This window comes from Mesocricetus auratus, unplaced genomic scaffold (assembly GCF_017639785.1).
Source record: "Mesocricetus auratus isolate SY011 unplaced genomic scaffold, BCM_Maur_2.0 Super-Scaffold_100026, whole genome shotgun sequence".
In the NCBI taxonomy this organism is placed as follows: domain Eukaryota; kingdom Metazoa; phylum Chordata; class Mammalia; order Rodentia; family Cricetidae; genus Mesocricetus; species Mesocricetus auratus.
This window is the reverse complement of record NW_024429207.1, coordinates 9,089,152-9,107,994: the sequence shown is the minus strand read 5'-3', so window position 1 is coordinate 9,107,994 and position 18,843 is coordinate 9,089,152. Positions and strand designations below refer to the sequence as shown.

Below are 18,843 nucleotides of genomic sequence, written 5' to 3'. Positions count from 1 at the left end.
CTATCTCTGTTATCTTGTCCCCTCCACGTGTCATTCTTATTTCTTTCTTTGCTTCATTGAGCTTAAAATGAAGCAAATCTTAAGGGGATAGGCGCCTGAGTTCTTAGTTGGTGGAGGAAATGCCTGTATGGAACTACCCATGGAGGTCATGAAGGTGTACTGTTCTTTTTTTTTGGGGGGGGGGGGTTTGAGACAGGGTTGCTCTGTACTGTTTTGGAGGCTGTCCTGGAACTAGCTCTGTAGACCAGGCTGGCCTCGAACTTACAGAGATCCACCTGTCTCTGCCTCCCGAGTGCTGGGATTAAAGGCGTGTGCCACCAACGCCCGGCTAGGTGTACTGTTCTTTGTCCCTTGAAAAATGTGTTTAAGTTCTGGTGATGTGATTTAGTGACCAAGCAGCTAGATTCTATCTGTGTGTGTGTGTGTGTGTGTGTGTGTGTGTGTGTTTTGTGTGTGTGTGTGTGTGTGTGTGTGCGCGCGCGCGCGCTCGTGCATAAATTGTTAGCTTGTAAAACTCTTGTCAGCATATTTCAGCCTAACATTACAAAGACTATCTTTTCTTTAATAGTTGAGTGACTTCAAGATTTGCTTTGAGTGCTTCCTCATAAGACTTTTGTTTAGGGATAATTATACTCTAATTTGGAGGAGAAAATTCTGGTCCAGTTTGAATTCTTAGAAACCTAACTAATCGATCCTGAAAAAAACCTGAAGTATATGAAAGACATATTGATAGGACCTGAGAGTGTTCTGTTTTTAGGAGCATTGGAGGTAGCATGACGGACCTGGAGCCTAAGAAGTAGGTTAGCATCATAGCTGGACCTTGCTGAGTTGCAGGCAGCCTCTAGCAAAAAAGCTTGTTTTAGCAGTGTGATATGTACTGTCGCTAGATAGGTGGTAATTAGGTTCCACTGTTGTGAAATCAAATGAAAGGTATCCAGAAACTAAGAGTCAGAAACTTAGAACATACTGCCAGCTATAAAAGAGGAAATGTGTAAGTTTAAAATAATTTAATTTAAAGGAATTAAGAGTGCCCAAACTGAAGGGGTGGTTCCCAGTATCGAAAGAGAGAAAAGTCTAAAGGAGAAAAAACCTTGATGACTTAAGAATTCAAATAATTCTGCTTAAAACCGTTTAATGAATTAGATTTCTAAAATGTTTCAATCTTACGCCTTCAGTCCCTCTTTTAGATTAGAGTAAGTCCCCTGTGAAGAGACAGGAAAGCAAGTGATAAATGTCTTTCCATTATTGAAGCAAATACTTCTTGGTCTGGACCTAACTAACAGGAGAAAGAAAGTTAAAACTGTCTAGGTTAGGGTGCAGGAATAATGACGCGGGTGTCATGTCTCCTGGAATGAGCCTGTGTCCAGCCTTGCCTTCCCTTCCGGTCTCTCCTCTGTGGCTCTTAGGAAACGATGCCTGCAGACTCCTGCACTCTTCCTTATCTTCTGTATGAATACACACCCTCTAGGAGTTCAGTGTGAGCTCTCACCCCTGGGTGCGAAGCACAGGTATCCTGATGGTAAGATAGTAGGAGAAAATGCACGGTCTCCAAACAGGTTTTTTTTTTACAGCTTGAAGGCAGATAGGAGTCGGGGGAGAGAGTAAGTATAGTGTACGGCTCTAGTTGCTGAGAAGCATGTTACAAACTATGTTTAGGAAAGAGAGTTGCACAAGCCACAGTGTCTTTAAAGATCCAAAAATAGTCCTGGCTTAGCAAGCATATTGTTAAGAAAATATAGTAAGTACAGTATCGTGAGCTATGTCTCCAAGTGGTTCTGTTCTCCCAACTTAGCAGGAGATATAAGCATGCGCCTCACAGCTCAAGGGATATTACAACGGGAACCTCATCCCTGGAGACCCTGTAGCAGACCCCAAGTTGTAAGAGGTGGTTTGTTAAAATGGGGACTGGATTGTGGGAGCTGGTGAAAAAGTTCTTGTGATTTATTGACCCGGAACACCACCTGGAGACCTTAAATCAGGTCCTTAGTAATTAACGACCGAAGGAGAAAAATCGCTGGACCGGAACTCTGAGATGTGGCGGTAGTTAGGCTTTCCTCCTAGGACCAGGGAGGAAACAGACATTAGGGGGGTGGCTTTAGGATTAGCGATGAGCGATCTACATTGTTAATAAGGCTAGTCCTTTGTGGAAAATACACTACAGCCTGTTTCTCTTGCATGCTTCAGTTGCATGTTTAATGTATACGAGACAACCAAGGCTTTAGTGGATTAATACAGTTGCACATGCTCTTTGGATAAACAAATGTAGGGTGAAGTGCACATTTGCTTCCCTGTAGACCACAGAAAACCCACCAGCCAAAGTGTCTGTTTGGACTTGAAGTGTTTTCTGTCTCTGCACTGGGAATGTGGCTCCTTGAGGGGTTGCTTTACAAGCATGCCATTTGGAGGTCTGAAGGAGCCCAGGGAAGGGTGTGTGTATGTGTGTGAGGTATCGTGACACAGCCCGTAATGAAGGTGTGTACAGGAACTGGGGACAGATTGATGGTGTGCGGACAGTCAGGAAATAGCCCCTGGAAGTGATTTTGAAGGTGGGGAAGCAGATGGAGTAATTAGTATCTAAGAGATAGAGTTAGGTGAGTGACTGGCAGCCTGGACACTGGCATACCTGAGTAAGGACTAAAGATAGTGTTTGTGTTGCCTTCATGAATATGGACTTATTTTCCCAGCGCTTGTAAAAGTGCTTAGGACATTTCGTAGACATTTAAATGACCTCCCTATAGTCATTTTGTAAATGATGGCAACATCTATTTTTTGTTGTTGTTGTTGTTATTGTTGACAATTTTTTTTAAAAAAATAAGCTTTCTGGAACGGAGTTCCATAATTTATTCAAATTTTGGTGTCCAAGTGGCAAGTTTGAATGAGCTTTTTCTTTTAGTGTCTTCCAGTGTTTAATTATGGTGCTGAGGCTGTCTTTCTACATCCGAGACATGTGTTGTAAGTAGGCTCTGATGAGATTTCTCATTTAGGGCACAGAGGCAAAGGCTTAATTCATTTTCCTCCCCTAACAGAGACACTTTTGTTAACAGCAGCGATTTCAGTAACTTTTTGTTTGGATATATCAAATATCAGTTCGGGTCAGCCTGCTTCTTTTAACATAAATTGTGCCTCTGCTCAAGGCAGGAGAGAGACAGGAGCACAGATATTTTATTGTTTGGAGCCTTGACACTGCCTGCTCACGCAAGCGAAGCATCACAGCGCTGTGGTATGCCAAGGACAGAGGAGGGGCCCCAGACAAAAGAGACCAGTGTGAGCTTTACATGCCTTCTTATCCTCCAGTAACCCCCGAGCCCGACTCCACCTGTGCAAGCGCCGTCACGTGACCAGCTGTGAGGCGTGACACACAATTTACAGATAAGTTTGAAGGTTACTCTTGAGGCATGAGCCCACTTCAGAAAAGACCCAAGTCTTCCGTCTCAGTGTGTGCTTGTTATCTCCCAGGGTTTTGATACAAAAGTGAACCCTTTTTCATTACTTTTGAGATGCTCCCTTGAGGTACAATTAGCATGCAGTAAATGGCACATACTGAAAACTGCAGCTCAGTAAGTCCTGGTACTTGTCTGTACCCAGGAAGCCAGCACCTTGTCAACAGTGGGCGTGTCCTTCGCTACAAAGGATTTCCTCTTGGTGTTCTGTAGTCCCTATCACTGACTACCCCCATCTCTAGATGACTGCTGATCTGCCCCTCTCATTATATTAGTTGTATATAATATATTTGCCCTTAGAATTTCACATAGATGGTCTGACATGGTGTATACCTTTTGGGGACAAGAGTTCCACACTTAGCATATTTGTTTGAGAGTCATGTATGATGTAGCTCCTGATGAACCTTAAGTCCTTCTTTGTATCCTTGTGCAGATACTGTTTATTAATCCAGTAATTTATGGGCATTTGGCTGTTACCATGTTTGGTTGTAGGTAATAATGCCACCATTAACATGGATAAAACTCTTTAGGAGATCATATAGTTCCCTATCTCCTGGACTTTAGGTAAGAATGAGTGTTCTGAAAACCATGGAGACTGAAAGCTGACCAAGACTTTTTTGTCTGACATCTAATGCCTTGTAAATTGTTACTTCATCTGTTTTATTTGGTTTTGCTATCTTTAGAGTCTAACTCTGACCCCTTGGTGCAGATATGAAAACCCAGTCTCTGCTTTCTTTTTTTTTTTAATATTAAAAATACTTATTCAGTTTTAGATTTACAATAAATATGCATATACTCTTCCCCCCAAAAACTTCATTGAAGGAGTAGTAGAGATAATTGCAACCAAGGGTGTGTGTGTGTGTGTGTGTGTGTGTTTAGAAAATCAACAGTGAACTTGCCGATTAATTTTAGGTATAAACGTGTTAGTATCATATGTTCCTAGCTTTGGTAGGGAACTAAATGAGAGTTTACTTTCTGTTTCTCCAAACTGTGCCATCGAGGACACCCAGAATGGGCTGCCCTCCAGTTCTGGCTAGTCTGTGCTGCTCAATGATCGTTAATCACCAGCATTCTGTGCCTACCCACACTGGGACGTAGATGTGTGTTAATGTCTGTACACATGCCCGGAGATCACACAAGCTTCTGGAATATATTACTTACTTTAGGAAGCAGGGGATTCGCATGGTGCAGAATTCAGAGGGCACAGCAAGGTTGTCCAAGAAAAGCCTTTTCTAATTGTCGCTGATGTTTTTTATGAACTAATTCCATTGTGTATCTCAGTTGTCTTTGAGAGGTAAGTTTCAAGGAGACAGCTAAAGAGAGACCAGCAAACCTTGGTTTTTCTTTCTTTTTGTTTTTCTAGTTTATTGTTTACTTATACTTCCTAACCCTTCTTTCTGCCTTCTCTTAGCTTCATATTAACCCGTCATCGGGAGTATAAGACACACTCTTTTCTATGCTTTGTACTTTATTTTACAATCAACTTTCCAGTCCTTAAATCTTTTAAGTCTTTATAGAAACCTTGTGAGAAGGGTAAAGACTCAAAACACTTTCCTTGCATTTTCCCCACTTTACAAATAATTACAGGACTTCAGAGAGGTCAGGACCACCCAGGGGCTCAAGCCACAGGCATGAATTTCCTAGCTGCTGCTGCTTGTTAGAGTGCCTTTGATGTGTGAGTGTGGTTGCAGCCATTGTCATGTATCTTAAAGAATGCTGTATCATAAAATAGTTACTTTTAGATTGATGGTGTTTCTGTGGCACTTTTCAGATTAAAGCCATAAAGCTCTTAAATGACACTAGACATTTAAGCTTGGCACCATTAACTGTACTGCAGGAATCACTGGACTCTTTTGTTTAAGGTTTTCAGGTAGGCAGGCTGTCCAGTGTCTGTCACATCCATCCAGCTCTGTGGTTTTTGTTTGTTTGTTTTTTGTTTTTAAGCACAGTCAGCCATCTAGAAATTAAGGCACAAGCCCAATGACTCAAGGAACTTTGAAGTTTGTTTCAGTATCTTAAAATGTTGTGTTCAGCCATTCATAATTTAAAGTGCATACAAGTTGAGCAGTGGTCCCCTGCTTCTGATATGCTATTTAACAGTGGAAATAGTTAAGGTTTGATTTTTTTTTTTTTGAACAGGGGAAGGAAATAGCCATTTAAATTGAACTCTTTCTGGAAGAAGAAACAGGCAGCTTTTCCCATTGCTGCAAGCAAGAACACATAGAAGGGTGTACTGAATGTCGCCTCTCAGGTTCTTCCTCATTTAAATTACAACAGTTACACTGTTCTTTATCAAGATCACAATTTTGAGATTTAGCAAGTTCATGGTAGATGCTTAGAAGTGGATGGTAAACTCTTAGCTAGTTCTTTTCTCGTTCAAGAAAGAAATATTGTTTCTCACTTGAAGATAAATATGCCTGGATTTTGGAGATCTTTGTCCTTGCTTGGTATATCTTACTAAAAATAACTAGAGCTGCAAATACCAACTCAATGGTTAGCTCTTGGTGCTTGGTGGGCTTTCACTGTTGTCTCCACCATTCTTCTGAAAACCTTATCTGGGCCTGAGTTGGTCATGCTCAAATGGCAACATTAAAATTTCTTGTGCTTTTTATGAGACTATCGCGCTGCCTACTGCGCTAAGGAGGTAAGTTCTTGTGCTTTTTAGAGACCATGGATTTACTGTTCCTTATTATTTCCTTGTGAACATGTAGAACAGTGCATTTAATATAGAACTGTTGATGCTAGATATAAGCCATGGTGTGATTGTTCAATAGAAGATTATAGATAGATTTAGTAGAGGTAGGATATTTATGTTTAGTAATCTGTAAAGCATTCTAAAAGCACAAACCCCCTACAGTGGCTAGTAGATGGACTGGGTGGGTACCTGTCCATGTTCCAACCCCATGCTCCTTCGGTAGTGAGTCTTGTATTACTGAGTAATGAGGTAATAAGTAAGTGTCGTTTTATTGTGGCTGGAAAGGAGACCTAACAGAGTGCAATAGGAAGCAGCTACAGCTGCAAACAACTTCCAAGTGTTTCCGGTGGCATTGGATAGCTCCAGAAGGGAAGGAAGTGGAGGGCTGCTCACACCACAATGGCAGGAATTCATTAACAAACGGCAGCAACAAAAAGTTTACCTGTGTGTATTTTCAAGGACTGTAGATCATTTTCATAGCCATTTCTTATGCTAGTTTTTCTTTTGTAATGGAATGTCTTGTCTCCAAGGTCTTAAAAAAGTCAGATTTTATTCTTTGCCCTTTCTGCACAGGTCAAATCTGGTTTCTGGGCATCCTTGGGATCAGTTGGATAAAGGAGAATTCTGCTTTTTTCTATGTCACTGAATGTTAGGGATTAAAATTACATGTAAGATTTCGCACTTAAAATACTTACCTTAATTCGGTTGAGTATCTTCCCTCCCTCCCTCCCTCTCCCCCTCCTCTACAGAATAACTTTTGTAGTATACTGAGAACAATTAATTCTCTGTGAATTCGATTTGCCTTGGTCTGATGTTGTGTTTTGAAACCACCAATTTCCAAGAGGCTGTAGAAGCAGAAGGGAAGCCGGCGATAGTGACCTCAGCCACTCCCCGTGTGACTTTAGAATGGCCATTTGATTAGTTTTATTGGTGTTTTCTGTGGAGCTGTGGAAGTTCGAGTTAAATGAATGCTGAGCTGCTTTCCAGCCTTCACAGCCTATGAATAGAATTCCATTTTTGGCTCCAAGCCTAATCCCGGCGGCACCAGTGCCACAGTGACAGACAATAACTGCTCAGATGGCCACAGCTGCCAAAGAGCTCCCGGCCGACCGGCTGGAGTTAGATGTGGTCTGAGTACACACACCACCTAAATGAAGACAGTAGATGCGGCAGAGGCTCCCGGCGAGCCGTTGGAAGTTCTGTGGGTGTGGATGCCTAGTGATGGCTATAGGGAGAGTCGAACATTTGCTCAGGGTCTGCCTTAGAGGCTGTCTGTGACTCTAGCCCAGCAAGTTGGGAGTAGTGCTGTCCTGCCTCCCTGTTGGTCTGAGCTGAACACGGACTCACTCTGACTTTGCATTGTTGGTTCTGATCTTGCCTATTGGTTCTTCTGTTCCTGGCTCAAGTCCTTACGGGCCGGGACCTCTCTGTGTGCAGTTATTGTCTCCATGACAGAACCAAGCACAACGCTGAGTGTGGGAATGCTAACTCAATCCCTGCTTTCCAGTTCACTGCTAAAGGGTTTAAAACTCAGTCAGTTGGAGGTTCTGCTTTTCATGTGCCCTCTTCAGCATCCGTTACTTGTCTGTCTTCCACCTATCTTCTGTGAACTTCACGGCTGCTACAAATGGCTTCCTTCTGAGGCCACTTTTTATTTTATTGGGCCTGCTTGGTACAGATATGCAGGCTAGAATGTTCTCAGAGAAGATGCTTGCACTGTCATATTTCACATGGGCTTTGGCAGTTACTGTTTGCTGTATGCATATCTCACAGGGCTTTTACTTTTAATATGTCATTCTAAAGCACAACGATTTTTCCCTCATTATTGTCCCTATGGCCGTAGTTTCCGAGGTCCTTGACAGTGTAAGTAATGCTAAGTGTGTCTCAACATTTTACCGTGGAAACAAGGGACTTGCTTAGCAGCCCAGGGTTTGGGGTGCATAAGGTTCTATCTAAAACACCGATTCTAAATGCTGCCGTTTTGTTCTAATCATTGACATTGTTTTGAAGTAAAAAATATGGGTATCAATGTATAAGAGGAACCGAGAAAAGGCTAAAATGGAAAAGATGGGTTTGTGAATGTAGGGAACGTGTTATGACTAGAGAGAATGTATTGCTGCCTGGTTAGTTTTGGGGATAATATCTTGATTAATCTCATTGTGCCTTATGCGTTGCTTGTTAAGTGAACTCTTGAGAACATTGGAAAATTGTTTTGCTTCTATCTTGGTCCTTGGCTGAAACAATTTCATAGGCACTAAGGGAGTATTTATAATTATTGTTATTAGTGTTACTGAAAAAAATAGCAAGTCTCTCCTCCTCCTCCCCCTTCATTTTTCTCCTCCTCCCCCTTCATTTTCCTCCTCCTCCTCCTCCTCCTCCTCCTCCTCCTCCTCCTCCTCCTCCTCCTCCTCCTCCTCCTCCTCCTCCTCCTCCTCCTCCTCCTCCTCCTCCTCCTCCTCCTCCTCCTCCTCCTCCTCCTCCTCCTCCTCCTCCTCCTCCTCAAGGGTTCTCTTATCAGTTGTACCTTAGTATAAAGCTGTTAATTTTTAAAGTGAATGAATTTTCTACAACAGATCAGAACAAAGCAGATAAAGTCTGAAGAGCGCTGCCTGCTGGCCACTTTACCTCTGAAGTCATTCTATAGCTTTGGCACATCACCTAAAATTGTGTCTCTGGCTGCAGGGCCTTCCCTGTGTCCCTCAGTGTCATAACTCCTCATACGAGGTCACTTCCAATTGAATTTAGAGTCTCCTCAAACTCAAGATGCTGTCATCCAGAGGGCCTTAGTCTCAGCTTCAGAGATCTTTGTTCTAGGGAGGCCACGTTTCCACATGGCAGATACACCTTTTGGCTGGGGCCTGTCATTCAACTCACTGTAGAAAGCATTTACCCAAAGTAAGAAAAAAGATACTGTGAGGCTGACATTTGTATAGTGCTATAGATCCAGGAAATTTGGTTTGTGCAGTGAGAGACTGTTTTATAATATAATACATTTCATTTTGAGTTGCTTCAACTAGCCAGATAAAGTTGTCTCCCATATGCCTCGGTGGTAAAAAAGAAAGTTTTATTTATGTTTTATCAGTGGCTGCATAGTTGACACTTTAAAGATGTTTTACTTGGATCTTTTTGATCTAAAATTAACTTTCACCCAGTAAATTGTTCTCCTATGTCTTTTGTTTCCAGCCTTAAGATGTTTTTTAGGCTGCAGTTTCTTCAAGTAAAAATATTTGTTAAAAACTAAAGATCACTACTATAAAGAATTGTATAATGTAGTGAAACTCTTTTTCTTGCCCCTCCCAGCCTATCCCTCCACCAGCTCTTTCCTTTCCCTTGACAACTTTGGCGTGTAAACTTTTCTGTACACATTTTGTGTATACACATTGCGTTTTTACAGGAGGCTCGCACTAACATTTGCCTTTTTGTTCTTGCGGCTCTCTTTGTCTAAAAGTGGCTCTACTGATGTACGTTTTTCCAGCCTACCTATTGGCATACCTTAGACTGATTGTTTTGATTTTCCTTAATGTTTCAGATTCTTAAAATGTTTAGCATGAAACCAAAGGAAGCACCCAATGATTGTGCTAAGAAGGAAGCCAGGCATTGTGGATCACACCTGTAATGCCAATATTCTGGAGGCTGAGACAAGAGGAACACAAGACGCTGGCCAGCCTAGGCTAGTGATACCCAGGCCCCCCAAACAAAAGGAAACCAGTTCCTACCACCACCAACAAAAAGTGCTGCTTTTCCTGTGGTCAACGCAACTTCCTCTAATCTGTGATAGGACCACAAAGCATAAGACATCTCTTTATTGGAGCCTAATGTTGAGCTGAGCCCAGACAGCTACAGACAGATGGCTTATATGGTTAAAAAAGGAACATGGGTACCGTGTGTTCATTGTAACCTCACCTGTCACTTCTAGTTCAGTTAGGGAGGGACCAGTCATGGCCTCACCTTCCCTTGTTCTTAAGCATTTTGTTGAGTCACTAGGAGGGGTGTTCTTCTGGTTTTTGTCCTAATCAAGCACAGCTGTTACGAGGCATAGCAGTTAGCCAGGGAGGGTCTGGGCCTCAGGAGTGGCTGTAGGCAAGGTCATCTGGAAGTCACTAAGTCTTCCCTTGCTTGTTGGCTGTGGATTCTTCTAAGGTCCCCGGAGCTGTCCTCATTGAAACAAGCCTTCCAAAGAAGTCTGTAGCTTTAGCAAAACCTTGGTTCAGTATTCCTAGTAGCCTGAATGCAGTTCCCTCAGGGCACCTTTGTAATGTTCAGAGCAGCTGGGATGCCTTGATAGCAGCTTTGTTGGTCCCCTAAGTAGGTGTAACTTGCTTCTAGGCACAACTGAAGGATCTGTGGTAGCTGTCAACCAAAAGGTCATCTCCCCTGGTCATTCTACAGCTTGCCTTGTTTGACAGAAAAGTAAGCTTGAGAAGGTGCTTGTAACTGAAGACCCACCACTAATATTCTAAACATCATTAATGCTCTCACATTAGCTCCTAGATGTATACTTCAGGCCTCCCTGCCTCTGATCCGCCTTTCAGGACAAGTGCTTTGGGTGTCTTTCAGAGGACACATTTGGGGAGACCGTTTTGGCAAACACATTGAATAAAATTCAGGCAGACCCTGAATGTGGGTGTCAGTGAGGAGGCCTAGGTAATCTATTGAGCCTTGGGCAGTAGATCAGTATTTATCCCGGGTATACAAATGGACTTTGGACTCCCATCCAACAATGTGAGATGAACTCTCACCCTGAACTCTTGGGGGAGGGTCTAGGCCCTACCCTGGAAGAAATGGCAAACTATGGACACCCCCATGGAGGGCCTCACCCTCCCTGGGGAAATGAGGGGATATTGGGGGGGTTGGGGGGAGGGAAACAGAGAGGGACCCCTAGAACTGACTTGTGAAGCAACCTTGTTTCTAATTTAAATTTAAAAATTAATATTAAAAATAAAAAAAATCAGGCAGAACCACTGGGTGTTTGAGCTGGTAAATACTAGGGCAGCATGTCTATTGTTTCTGAACTTTTAGAAAGAAGCCTTGAGAGCCGGGCGTTGGTGGCGCACGCCTTTAATCCCAGCACTCGGGAGGCAGAGGCAGGCGGATCTCTGTGAGTTCGAGGCCAGCCTGGTCTACAAAGTGAGTTCCAGGACAGCCTCCAAAGCTACAGAGAAACCCTGTCTCAAAAAACCAAAAAAGAAAAGAAAGAAAGAAAGAAAGAAAGAAAGAAAGAAAGAAAGAAAGAAAGAAAGAAAGAAGCCATGAAATGCCATAAGACTATACTGGTAGACAAATTAATATTCAGAAGTTGGGGTTGAACACAAAGACGCCATTTTTAGGTATCGGACAAAGCTGTAAAGTAGTAAGTGGTAAACTAGGACTCTTCATCTCCAACTGAGTCCTGTGAAATGAGCACTAATGGGGGATATGAGGAGTGGAGCATGGCAGAGTGGTTAGCTCTCACACTGGAACAGTAGAAAACTTTGCATTTGTAAGGCAGATGTTTATAGGATTTGGAATTTGATAATGGATGTATTTGCTTCAAATTGTAGCTTTAGATCCTTAACCACAAACATATTTTAAATATTGTAGATTCATGTTGAAATGAGAGACTATTTAAAGGAGCAGAAATGACCAGTGGCTTTTTCAAAGTTACTTAAATTCAGTCTGAAAATCAGCTTTTCCAGTTAGCCTCACCACATTCCAGTTGCTCAGTGATTGTGGAGCTGGGGGCTGCTGTTTCAGACGGTAACAATTTGAGAAACGCTCAGGCTAAGAGAAACTGCTTTGGACAGTGCATTTTGAAAACAAAGGCCACAACAGCTCATATATTAGTGTGAAAGGCAAAAAACAGGCTGAAGGCTGAAGAAGTGCAAAGGGAAATAAACTAATGGATTAGTTGTAGGAACTGTAGGTTAAGTGAATTGCTGCCACTCCCCCCCCCCCCATCTTTACCCCTTCCTGGTTTTATTCCCAAAGTAGAACACTAGGAAAATGATTAAAAGTCAGGTTTCTGCCAGGCAGGGTTAAGCACCGCACACACTCAGGATCTTGTCCTAAAGCTTTACAGTTTTTAAATTTCACTTACTACAGGTGGCAAGTACACAGCTCTTCATTGCAGTCGGACCTTAGTCCTTATTCAGAGATCTTGGGTTATCTTTTCTCTGACTGTTTTCTTGTGTTGTGTGTATGATACTGTTGTATTTGTTCAAGCTTCCTTCCTTTTTTCCTTTCTTCCTTTTCTGTGTGTGTGTGTGTGTGCGCGCACGCGTGCGCGCGCACACGAGCACACCTATTTATCACAGGTGTATGCAATATATTTGTGCAAACCCATGTGGAATCTGGAGGTGGATGTTTAGTGTCCCTCCCCTGACCCCTTTCTCATTCTCTATTTTTTGACGTAGGGTCTTTCACTGAGCCTTGGGCTCACAGTTTTTGCTAGGCTGGCTGGCTAGCATGTTCCCGGGATCTGCCAGTCCCCTCCAGTGCTGAGGTTACAAGTGTGCCTGTTTTGCCATCTGTTAGTGGGTTTTGGCAATACTAACTCAGGTCTTCACGATTGCAAAGAAGTCACTTTACCCACAGAGCCATCTCCCCAACTCCGCATTTTCCTGTTTTTATTTGATTTGGTTTGGTCCCTCCCCCAACCCCTAAGATAGGGTTTCTCTGTGTAGTTCTGGCTGTCCTGGAACTCATTCTGTAGATCAGCTGGCTTTGAATTTATGGAGATCTGCCAACTTCTGCCTCCCAAGTGCTGGGATTAAAGGCGAGCACCACTACTGCCCGACTTCCTGCTTTTAATGTAGAGTTTAGACACTGATGGTCTGAGTTTCTAAATTGCCAACTTGCCAAGTAATTTTTGAATAAGAATTAATCTTTGGAATATGTTAAAAAAATAAAAACACGAGATGTTACCCAGTAGGTGATGTATTTAAAGATCAAAGAGTAATCCCTGGGCATTTAATAAGGCCTATAGCCTTTATGATAGTCACTGGCTATATCAGCTGGACTTAAAAGAGCTAGCTGTTCCAAACCTGGATAGATTTTTTAAAAGTCTAATTTAGATCAGGACTCTGTTGGCCATTCTGGCCTTTTATACAAGCTGGCTTGGGCTGGTTGGTATTAGATGGCCATACTTAGATGTTCGGTGCATTGCTATAGAAAAGAAAGGGTGAGTACAGCCAGCAATTGATCATCCAATCAAACTGCAATGCTCTTGGACACAAGTGTTCTCAGCAAGTGTTTTCTGCGTGCGCACCACTTAGCTGTGTCAAGTTCTAGTTTCTACCCTTGTTTCTTGGAGACGTGATTCTTCGTTAGTCATGGCTGGATTCTGAGTGAACAGTAGAAAATAATAAATTAAATGAGTTGAATAAATGTGTAGCCACAGCTCCGTCTTTACCCAGTAAGCCTTTGATAGGCACCTATGTGTTCTGTCTACTTCTTGAAGACCTTTTGTTGAGAGTGATGGCCCTAGGTAAGACATGTAACATTAGATTAATATTGAAGCATTATGGCGCATTGAACAATCTGTCTTAAGTTTCTAAACTTTGGAAGTAATGTGAAAGACTGGAAGTGAATTTTAAATTATCAGTAAGGTTTGGTGTGATCTTTTAGTTTCACATACGTTTATTTATTTTATTTTATTTTGTTTGTTTGTTTTTGAGACAGGGTTTCTCTGTATTATTTTGGAGCCTGTCCTGAAACTCGCTCTGTAGACCAGGCTAGACTCACACTCACAGAGATCTGCCTGCCTCTGCCTCCCAAGTGCTGGGACTAAAGGCGTGTGCCAACAATGCCCAGCTTCACAAACTTTTATGAAGTAAATTTGTATATAGTAACTACTGGGAAGGTAGGAAATTTACTTATTCTTCCAGCCTGCCCTGTAGGATTTGTATAGAGAATGTAGTGTTTTTCTAAATCAGGGAAGGAGTTTCTAGTCTTTGTCCTTTTTTCTTTTCCTATTTTTAACTTCAAGGTACTTGCAGAAAATGCTAAGATACACAGTTACAAAAGGAAGCGCTTGCCTGTGCTTGTTTTCTGCTTTTATCTTCTCTCTCGGGTTGCTGGCTCACTTATTTTTGGACCTACTAAAATAAATAATGATTAATCATGGCCACTTGTCCCTTAAGTTTTGAGGAAGTCATAGTTAAGACTTTATAAAGAATCGAGATGCTGTGACACAGCAAGTTTTGTGTTTGATGTGATGGGAAGTTAAAATCCTCATCTGGGTCACAAGAGAACTGAATTCTAGCTGTGACCTCATTAATGAGTTACTGGTGACCTCGGAGAAAACTTCCTTTTAGCTTAGACACCTGACCTTGAGCATTTTTGTGCCGTTTCTGTTAAAGTGTGTGCCTTTCTGGAATTCAGGGAAAGCACGGCATACATACAAAATTGTTTTGAAGGAAGGGAATGTATAATGCTGTTTCTTAGGCTATTTAATGCCACTCAGATACTGACTGCAAGGTTAGTCACCCCAGTGAACAGTCAGGTTTGAAGCAGGTGTTTGTCAAGTGGGGAAGGGGTTGGGCGGGACTCAGCAGGAAAGAAACTTATAATGTCAGAACAGCGAGAAATGAGTATTCATGTAGAGTAAGTGCAAGGGTCAGGGTGCAGGATGCTGGATTAGGCACCCCAGGGTGTTGATATCTCGGTGTGCTTAAAGTCTACCCCAGGAAGGGGGAACACACCTCTGAGAAGCTCCCAGTTTTCCCGCTGGGTGAAGGAATTTTATTTTCTCTAGAGTTCATTTTGTAGGAAAATTCTGTAGTAAACACTACTTTGCTCTTCTGAGAGAAGTCTCTGTCTCCTCACACTGTGGCCTCTCCTGGTGAAGGGAGAAACCTCAGGCCACCTTTCATAGACTCTAGGAAGGCTTCATTGGAATTATTATACATGCTGTGTACAAAAAATATAACACACACATGCAGAGTTTCTTAGGAGACCTTGTCTGTGGGTTGTAGTCTACATTTGGATCAGTGGGAACATCCCTTGGTGAGGGGTGTGACCCATGTGTATCATCTCCATCCTTGGGCCATTAGCCCCAGGGAACAGTTGACTGCAGGACAGGAGTTTAAAGTAAGAGGGGTTGGGAGTAAATTGAATAGACCTTTCAACTCACTGCATTTAACTGGAATGTCTGTTCCCTGAGTTACATTGGGAGGGGTGGGTGGGGCAAGGGAGTGGGGGGTTGGGAGTGTTTAACTGGAAGCCCGGAGGATGTTCGAGTAATTGTAAACCTAAGCCTGTGAAGGGGTGTCCTGTACTGGGTTCCAGATTGAATTGGCAATACAGATAGTTAAATCCCTCCTTAGCGGTTTATTGTAGAAGTATAAAGGGAAATTTTGTTGGGTGCGCTTGGTGAATGACTGAGTTGGTGCCAGACAGAAGTTCGTCCTGTGAGCATGCCATCTTACTAGTGGTGGTGACTGTTTGATGGGAGCATTAGGACAATTAGGTGGGACAAATAAAAATGGTCTCCTGACCTTTTTGAACTGTTTTAAACCTATAGTTTGGGGGCATCCATGGTGGTAAACTTTTCATGGAAACAGGACTAACAAGGTCTATGACACTGAAAGGGAAACTCAGTGCTACACTGGACAATGCTGTCATGTTGTTACAGACCTGGAAGAATCTTCCTTGAGCCCCTTCTGTCTGTAGCCATAGTTTGGAGAAAAGCCCAGTGTCTAGCTATAACATAGGTATGTCAAAAGGACAGTACTGCAAGTCATTGCATCCAGTGACAGTTAGCCCAGTAGGTATAAGAGCAAAGAGCATCGAGTTACTAAAAATACACATCTTGTATTTACAAACTTAGAGAGACATTTTGAGTAGTTTTTAATTGCTTCTGTGAAAGTAGTTAGGGCTCTAGGAGAAAATTGTTAAGGAAAGCCGGTTTTCTGTTTAAGGTGACTTTTTGTTAGTTGTTTGAGAATTTCCTACAATGTTTTTTGATCACACTCCTTTCCAAGCCCTCTCAGATCTACCCTTATCCTCCTACTCCCAGCTTCATGTCCTCATTCTAAAAGTACCCCACCGCATCCAGTCTGTGCTGTCCATTGGTGTTTGGGTATGGGGCCGCCGCTGGAACATGGTCTATTCATGAAGGGTTGCCCACTTAAAAAACTCACTTTGCCTCCCCCAGAAGCCATGAGCTACCAATAGCTCTGTGGGTGGAAAGTGCTAGGGGCTCATGGGCCCTTCCTTGTTCCGTCCTGGAGTGTCAACAGTCTTGGTTGTGTGTGGACAATCATAGCTGTAGAGCTAGTTCCTGAATTACTTGAACTGCTCCAGCATCCACCCGGCTGAGTAGACTTTACCTGGTTCTCAGGTGTAGTGCTTACTCCATTTTGAAGCACCTGTTCCTGCTGATGGCACTTGTACAGGGGGCTTTAGCACAGTGGTTCTCAATCTGTGGATTGACGGTCAAATGACCCTTTCACGGGAATCACTTAAGAACATTGGAAGACCCATTTATATTATGGTTCATAACAGAAGCAAAATTTACAGTTGTGAAGTAGCAGTGAAAATAATATGATTGGGGTCAGCACAACATGAGGAACTGTGTTAAAGGGTCACAGCATTAGGAAGGTCGAGAACCACTGCTTTAGTGGTTGGTGAAATCCACCTTGAAGCACACAAATGTCTTAACAGTTTTCTAAATCTAGCTTATACCATGTTCAGGAGTCATTCAGATTAAAGTTCTCGAGTGAGGTAGATGCTTTTTATCCCAGTTTGATAATCAAAGAAATGAGGAATGCAAGATTTCTTTCTCTTTTATTATAAGCCAAGCAGCTTTTGTTTGAACAATGTTACCTGAAAGATTATATGACTTGTTTAGATAATAATTCTCATTTGAAGATAAATGATTAAAAGATAGTAAGTTATAGTAATGTTTTCTAATGGTTTCTTTTTAGTACAGTTATAGAAGAGAATAGGCCATTTCCTAACTTCTGGAGCAGGTAATAGAGATATAGGTAAAGATGAAATTCTGGGTAACTTCATCTGTCTTTAAAAATCTATCCTGGCAGAATGTCTTAGGACCAGAAAATGCAGTAGATTCGAACCTTTCCCTTTTCATAATAGTTCTGGCTATTGCCCAGTGTTTCCAAGAAGAAAGCAAGACAGTGCGACGAATTCCCATGGTTTATAAATAAAATAACCAGGCATGGTGTAAGTGATGAGGTATTGTTAGGATCAATAAACTTGTACCGTTTTGCAGGCCTCATCACAACCACGTCGAGGAAGCTGGACCGGGAGCAGCAGGATGAGCACATACTAGAAGTGAGTCTTCCTTTGTAAATACTTCCAAGGTGTTCACATCCTAAACACCCCAGAACACTCGCACTTCTGTCCTTCATAGCTGCTAATATTTTGTAGTGAATACCACCCCCCACACACACACCTCAACCCATCCTCAGAGATGACCTCTGTCATAGCTGCCTTTCTGAATTTTGTACTTAGCCCTCACACACACTTAGAAATGCATTGGTAACCAGTGTCATTTGAATCTCCCTTTTGCTTACAGAAGTAATATTTTTCTCTGTACCTTCCACAGATTTCTTTTTCCTCAGTTATGCCTCTAAGATATGTTTTTATGTAGAGATCAAATTAAACCGTTTAAACTGTGTTCTGTTTATTTCCAGACGGGCTTACCCCGAAATCATTGCATTAGTCATGCAGTTTTACACTTGAATTTGTTTGTAACCTAAAGACGTTTTCTAAAAATAGCAGAAGTAAAAATAGGTTGAAACCAAACATTGCTTCTTCTAAAATGTTCGGGATAATTTAAGATGTTTCTGCACTTAATTTCTTTACCCTGTTGTGGCTGGAGACCAGTTTAAGGGTACAGTATGCAGAATGAGGATGGGGAGGGGTTGTGACTTGAAGGAGACAGGTAGATTGTAGTGTGGAGATGGGTAGGGGCAGCTAAGAAGGGCCAGCTTCGGAGACAGGGAGTAGCAGATCAGGCCCGTGCCTCTGTGGCTGTTTCTCGTCATGTGCCGGGCATGTTCACTCGAAGAGCCAGGCCTGGGCGTCGGGTGCTGTGTTATTTGTGAGCGGTCTGTGGAATGTGCTCAAACCCTAACCATGTAGTTTGTAGAGAAAATTCTAAATGATGACATGCCGTTTCTTTAAAAAAAAAAAAGGATCTTATAACTGGTATTAATAATGGTGTCTGCTTAATTTATTCTTTGGGCAAAGTATCCTGTTATCACTAAAATATTAATATTTCTTTTTAAGCCTATGTGTTTGTGTATGCGCCTGCATGCTCATATGTGCTCGTGTATGCGTGTGTGGGTTTCCAGCTGGTTTTGAAAATCATAGTGTTTTCCCACTAGTAATTCTGCATTTTCATTTATAGATTGTGTAGCTCTCTTGCATTCATTTTGTTTATTACAGAGCAGGGTTTTGCACGTGCATTCAGTCACCACAGAAATTGACGTAGGGCAGGTACGGATGCTAGAGAAAGGAAGCATGTAGAATGCCAAGAATCGCGGGTTACTGCACGCTCATTGGGAGCTCCTCCCCCATCTGGTTGTAGCTGCAGCATTCTAAATCCCAAAGTGGATTTTCCTTAGAGGACTTAAAAAAAGTACTGGGCATGCCTTTTTTTTTTTTTTTTTTTTTTTTTTTTTTTGGTTTTTCGAGACAGGGTTTCTCTGTGGCTTTGGAGGCTGTCCTGGAACTCGCTTGGTAGTCCAGGCTGGTCTCGAA

At 42.3% G+C, this 18,843-nt stretch overlaps 1 protein-coding gene across 10 annotated transcripts in view; it reads left to right on the top strand.

The window, feature by feature from the left end:
* Positions 1 to 18,843, top strand: part of Fat1 (FAT atypical cadherin 1) — a 115,756-nt gene that overhangs the window by 54,225 nt on the left and 42,688 nt on the right. For all 10 annotated transcript variants that reach the window (XR_005871179.1, XM_040731895.1, XM_040731889.1 and 7 more), the window contains one exon: positions 17,348 to 17,409. Coding sequence is in view for 9 of the 10 variants with exons in the window: in XM_040731895.1 (XP_040587829.1) it covers positions 17,348 to 17,409 (62 nt within the window). In the remaining variant the exon portion in view is untranslated. The remainder of the gene's footprint in view (positions 1 to 17,347; positions 17,410 to 18,843) is intronic.